This window comes from Semicossyphus pulcher, unplaced genomic scaffold (genome assembly GCF_022749685.1).
Source record: "Semicossyphus pulcher isolate SPU_LCO1_2020_fin unplaced genomic scaffold, fSemPul1.0.p SCAF_5, whole genome shotgun sequence".
Taxonomy (NCBI): domain Eukaryota; kingdom Metazoa; phylum Chordata; class Actinopteri; order Labriformes; family Labridae; genus Semicossyphus; species Semicossyphus pulcher.
The window spans coordinates 587,501-593,973 of NW_027211726.1; the positions used below are offsets into that span (position 1 = coordinate 587,501).

The following is a 6,473-nucleotide window of genomic DNA, read 5'->3' on the forward strand; positions in this document are numbered from 1 at the left end:
CAACACACTAAACAAAATACGTTCATTAGCTACTAAAGATTAGCTACATTAGCGGCACTAAACATGAGCTTCAATAAACATTAGTAAAATCCAGCTGTACCAAATTAATTCAACATACCACCCACCAGTGCTCTACAGCATTTTACAAGCATTACCTAAAGACACAGTAGCATCACAAGCTACACTTACAATAACTTTGTACCAGAGCTACGTTTACACAACATAACTTACCTGGCTACACCAAATATAGCCACATTAGCCACACCAGGAGCCTGACATACTCTTACTACTCTAACTACTATTAGCTACATCAATGACACTTAACTTTATAAAACAATCTTTACTTTCAGACGACAATAAAATGAACTTTTTTGACATGTAAGGATTGTTTTTTGTTTTTTCATGAATACAACGCTTAAAGATCATTTAACAGTGGTTTGCCTCACATCTGTACTGAGCAAAGTTTGTGTCTTTTCTCAGGTTCCCAACCTTTTGTTTCTGGCTGTGAGTCCTGAAGAAAAGGAATCATGGGTCAACGCCCTCAATGCTGCAATCCTCAAAGCCAAGAACCGCATATTAGACGAGGTATCACCGGCCTCTTGGTTGGATTTATCTGTAGTAAACGTGATGAAACTGATAAAGGTTGAAGTATCTTCCTAAAGGGTCCCTCAAGAAGATGTTTCTGAATCTTAGTTACTTAGTTAAAGCCATGATGTGTTAAAAGACCCTCATAAAGCACTTAAGTCAGTTTCTATGTCTCTGAGCAGGTGACCATCGAGGAGGACTGTACGCTGGTTCATCCCACCAGAGACCGGGCAAAGATCCCTCATGGCCGCCGGCTGCCGACCAGAGGACACCTCATGGCCGTGGTACTGACCTCTCTTATCTTTGTACAACTTTATTTCAGTCTGTATTTGAATGTTTCTGTTAAACCTTTTTCATATCACGGCATTATTGACAACTTATTTACATCTTTAGTAAAATCACGTCTGTGATCACTCACCCCAGGCGTCCACCTCTTCCCATGGCATGCTGACCCTCGACCTGGTTGCTGAGGAGGACGGTTTCTATCCGGACTATGATGGTGACTCGTGGAAGAACAGCTTCCACGCCGACCTGCCGAGGGGGGGTTCGTGTGGACAGGTGGCAGTTTTTGGATCTCGGGGGGCTGGAATTCGACAGCGAGCAGACACCGATGTGTCAAAGCTGCGGGTGACGTCCAAGGAGCCCAAGGTGAAGACCAGCAGTCTGCCCAGGGGGAGTGAGCGGTCCTGGGGCAAACATTCCCACCTGGAGATCTCCAAGGTCCACAAGACCCAACAGGTAACTGTTTAAAGAAGAACTACCTATCAATCTGCAGAAATACATGGTCCTAGAGTTCTGCAAGAGCCGTAGTCTAAGGCCTGAACCTGAAGACCCCAAAAGGTGTTGACAAATTTGAAACGCGGTTCCCGCCCATGAATTATTGTTGCTGTATTGTTAGCTCGCCAGGCTAATGCTTTCAAACTGCTCACAAACATCTAAGACCCAGCGCTTCACCGGGGAGTGTTTTGGCTGTTATTGACCCAAACTCGATAACCTTTTGCTCAATATATTTGACTTTCTTTTTATAAATTAACATTGGGACACGATGTGTCGTCAAGTGTACTCAGTGTAAGACCAAAGAAAGACTGTTACACTGGTGGGATTCAGTGATTATCATGTAAACAAGAACTTTCAAACTTACCTAGGAACCACAGACACAAACGTTAAGTCTCTCTACCTTTCAGGTCCTTCAGGCTCAGTCTCGAACGCCGCAGCCAGGGAAGAGGTTCAGCATGCAGGGCCGGAGTCGTTGTGCCTCCATGGATGAAGTCCTCTCCTCCAGGTACACAAACACCTGAAAGTAAAACATTATCACTATCACAATACAGCTCCTCAGACCTACCAAGTCCATCCCTGACAACTTTAATATTTGCCAAAGTGCCAAAATGCAGGTTTCCTGGTCCTAACTGGCTCTGTTCAAGCTCCTTACCTGTTCTGGCTTCAGGGCTAGGCCTGGAAAACCTTAGGAAGGAAAACTCATTTTGGACACCTGTATCTGCAGTCCCATGCTTACCTTAGTGGTGCAACATTGACTGACGGATTAATCACCACAAAAGTTTGGGTCAGTGTCGCCAATACTGCTGACTCTGCACCAGTCCTCTTCTGAAAGGGTCGCTGCGTCTTGTCCCTGAGTGAGGATTAGATGAAACATCAGAGAGGAGTCAATTTTGAGTCTCTGAAAGAAGATTTTCTTACAGTGGAAATAAAAACAAACAGCTGCCTGGAAGAAAGGAAGGAAGGAACACAGTCGAATAAGTGATGGAAGATTTGGAGTCTGTTTGGCAGGAAGGGAAAGAAAGTCTTTCTTTGTCACTGATGTTTTCTTTCCTCCCTCAGTTCTTCGTACTCTCTTCCTTCTTCCTTTTTCAGACCGGCGATGATTCGCTCTGAGTTGCGCTCTGCTCTGCGGCGTTGTCCAACTGAAGAGGACGCAGGAGGCGGAGCTTCAGTTCAGCCGGTCGGTCAGCTGCAGAGTCTAATCGCCCAGAGGATGCAAAGAGCTCAGGAGCTGCTGGAGGAGATGAGACTGCAGGTTAGACTGCTTAATACGGAATGATGAATGATAATGAATGGAATATAAACAAGACTAATGCTGAATGTTGTGAACGACAGGAGCTGCAGAAGGCCAAAGCAGAGCGAGAACAAGGAGGCAGCTCGCCGTATCTGAAGGGAATCGACTCCCCGCGCCTCCATCACCTCAGGGGCTCAGACTCGCCTCACTCCAGGTTGGTTTCAATCACTCTCACCAGTACTTGAAATATTTTGACCTCCCAAAGTCTAAAGCAATGCAAGGACATCAAATTGTTTAGAGGGTCATTCTGTCCATGACACATAAAGGCTTTCATACAGTCAATCAGGTTTTACTGATACTTGATTGATTGCTTACAGTCAGTATTGGCATTTACAAGCATAGCGGACGGACAGCAGGATGGTGGGTGGGTCGGTCTGGGGTTGTTGAATCATTGTGATCGATCACAAGAACAATATGATTCATGGAAATCTAATTTAAACTAACTCTTGCTTTCCTTGTGGACTGTAAGGCATGTCATAGAATTTGCGACCTTGGGGGATCACTTCCCTCAGCTTCATCAGAACACTACGATTGTTTTCTCCTCCCACAAGGATGAAGAGTCTAAAGGTCTGACTTATGGAGACTGAGTCTCTTTGCTGTGTCTCGCCTGCTGCCTGTCCACTCATCTCTTCCCAACCACGTTTAGTCTTAGCCTTGGTTGATCACATGAGAAGTGACAGCTGTATGAAGACTCAGAAAGATCGTTGAGGGAGAAGTTCAAACCCTGCCTACTTTCACTCCAAGACAGAGAGCACTGGGCAAAGCCAAAACTGTTGGTTAGACAGAGGCTTGTCTGTGCAGCATGAGTTTGTAAAGATGGACCAGTCAAAGGGTCTAAAAGTGTCGTAGAGGAAAATTAAGCCATCAATGTTGAACTGATTTTTCTTGTCTTCTCAGCAGGTCGTCAGGATCTCCGAGGAGCAGGAGCAGTGACTCTCCTCGCCTCCGGGGAAAAGACTCTCCTCGCCTGAGAGGGAGAGAATCTCCTCGATCCAAAGCCAAGAAGAATCGCTCCAAAGGGACCGACTCGCCTCGCTCCAGAGGATCCCATTCACCAGCAGCTAAAGCAAACGACTCTCCTCGTCTGACTGACTCTCCTCGGATGAAGAGTTCAGATACACATTCACCAAAGCTCAAGGGGTCATCCAGCTCCTCCTGTCCCAGCAAAGAGAACGGCTCTCCTGTACAGAAGGTACCTGAATCACCTCCATGCGTCAGAGGATGCGACTCCTCTCAGGTTAACGGGTCTGATTCACCACGAGGAAGTGAAACTGACTCTCCTCGTCTGGGGAGTAGCAAAGAGTTGTCCGGGCCGAGTCAGAAGAACTCCCCGGGCCTGTCAGGATCCTCCGAGTCCTCACAGCCCAAAACCCCCGACAAACACCGCCTGTCACCCCCTCCGCCCTCCTCGCCTCCCTCCCTGCTGTCTGAGGATGACCTGGAGGTGGAGAAGAGGCGTGCAGAAGCAGAGCGCCTCCTGGAGGAGGCCGTGTCATCGTGGAAGGAGGCGCAGGAAGTCCTGCAGGAGGTGAAGGAGCTGCAGAGTCAGACTCTGCGGCGGCAGCGCAGGAGGACCTACGAGAAGATGACAACGACAGCCGCGGCGGCTGGGTTGCCTAAGGCGACCGCGGCAGCAGATGAGGACGACACTCCCACCTCACCGACATCACCTGAGGACGAAGACGAGTCTGAGACACCTTGACTCGGATGTTAATTGAATTTTGAAAGTAGAAGTGTTTTTTAGCATGCTCACGCACGAAAAGCCAGCAGGATTCGGATCATTTTGGAGTTTTTGATTCTCTTCTTTAAATGTGTTCATGTTTTAATCCAGGGATGGTGGGATGCACGAGAACACTTAAGCAAAGCGGATTATTTTGAAACCAGCGATACAGTTCTTCCCAGGAGGTTTAATGACTGTAATCCTCCACAGTGCACTAGGCTGTTAACAGCCACTTCTGCTGCCCGTCCTACTCCTCAGAGTCTCTTTGTGTGACAGATGTGTCACATTCAATTTGAGTAATACATTTTTTAGGAGAGGCGCTTCCTTCACTTTCTCTGATGGTGCTGCACGTTTTTCTTCTTTGTCTTTTCTGCTGAAAGTGAAGAGAAAAGCCTCTGTGTGTTTCAAAGACCTGGTCTTCCCCAGAAAGAGAGACAGTTTGTCATTTAAAGAGACGTTTTTCTCTAGCTAAGATGTCAACGTTTATACAATGGGAACTTTTTCAAAGTAACTAAAACACAAAGGCACTAAAGAGCACTATGTTTCCTACGGGGGGGGTTCTGTAAATGTCTTCTTTTTAAAGATGCACTAAAAACATCAACACTGATTATAACGAATTAAATCTCTGTTACTTGATTTATTTCCTGATATATATTATGTCTTCTTGTGTGACCTTTCTGTTTAGATGATCTTGTAGTGATGAACGGTCTTAGATTGAGTTACAGTCCATATGTCCCTCTGAAATGTCTTTGAGCTCACTGTTGACATTTTTTAAAGACATTAGAAATGAGTTTCGTGAAGCTACAACAAAAATCAGGGAGTTAAATGTTTGACACGATGAGCGGAGAAAAAGCAATAATGTGAAAAGATGCAAAGAAAACGTCTTTATTTGTTCGTGTGTTTCAGGCTGTAACAGGACAAAAAGCATGTCAAACCCTGTTCGCTCCTGCACCCCTCCCCCTCTCTGTGCAATATGTGGTTTTACTTTGCAATAACTCTGCTCGGCCCCAGATTTCCTGTGCGATTAAACATTTATACTCAAGGATCTAAAAAAGGGAACAAAGCAGGACCAACCTCATTATGTCAGCGGATAGTTGTGTTTTAGTTCTACAGATTCTGGATTTATTCAGCACCCGACTGATGCTGGATATTTCAGACCAATACTGATCAATATTTACAGTTTAAGAGCCTTAGGGACTATTTAATTTAATTTAATATAAAGAATCCTTAAAACTGTTTGTTAAAGAATTCATACTGAGATATGCACTGAAGGAACATATACAGCAACAAACCTGACCTGAACACATGAGGACGTTAAACCTGTACGTGTTATTGAAACATTATGAATAATGTAATTTATGTGCTGCAGACAAACAGAGAGTCACGTGTCCCGAGTTGGTTCAGAGCAGAAGAAAGGCAACACAAAGAAGCACCACGTGATTATATAATGCATTCATGGATTCATGCTTTTGTTTAACCTGAGAAAAAAGTTCAAGTGACACTGCGACACAATAAATGTTCCGCCAACCAACTCGTCCTGACGTCCTGAGACTACGTCAGAAAGAATCCATCGGAACTAAAACACAAGACGGTTCAAAGTTTTGGTCCTCTTACAGAAAAACACGACAAAACACGCATTCAGATTCTTTATTCATCTGCATCATGACGAGAGTTTGAGAAGGAAGACTTGTTCAAGACTTGTTCAAGACTTGTTGAAGACTTGTTTAAAACTTGTTAAAGACTTGTTGTTAAAGACTTGTTTAAAAGTTGTTAAAGACTTGTTGTTAAAGACTTGTTGTTAAAGACTTGTTTAAGACTTGTTGTTAAAGACCTGTTGTTAAAGACTTGTTGAAGACTTGTTGTTAAAGACTTGTTTAAAACTTGTTAAAGACTTGTTGTTAAAGACTTGTTTAAGACTTGTTGTTAAAGACCTGTTGTTAAAGACTTGTTGTTAAAGACTTGTTTAAAACTTGTTGAAGACTTGTTGTTAAAGACTTGTTAAAGACTTGTTGAAGACTTGTTCAAGACTTGTTTAAAACTTGTTGAAGACTTGTTGTTAAAGACTTGTTTAAAAATTGTTGAAGACTTGTTGTTAAA

The 6,473-nt window shown here is 44.2% G+C and overlaps 1 protein-coding gene across 1 annotated transcript in view; it reads left to right on the forward strand.

The window, feature by feature from the left end:
• Positions 1 to 6,055, forward strand: part of plekho1a (pleckstrin homology domain containing, family O member 1a) — a 27,485-nt gene extending 21,430 nt beyond the window's left edge. The window contains exons 4-10 of the mRNA XM_069681972.1: positions 481 to 585; positions 768 to 869; positions 1,009 to 1,323; positions 1,770 to 1,867; positions 2,455 to 2,617; positions 2,698 to 2,810; positions 3,554 to 6,055. Coding sequence (XP_069538073.1) covers positions 481 to 585; positions 768 to 869; positions 1,009 to 1,323; positions 1,770 to 1,867; positions 2,455 to 2,617; positions 2,698 to 2,810; positions 3,554 to 4,358 — 1,701 coding nt within the window. The 3' untranslated portion in view covers positions 4,359 to 6,055. The remainder of the gene's footprint in view (positions 1 to 480; positions 586 to 767; positions 870 to 1,008; positions 1,324 to 1,769; positions 1,868 to 2,454; positions 2,618 to 2,697; positions 2,811 to 3,553) is intronic.
• Positions 6,056 to 6,473: the final 418 nt, after the last annotated feature.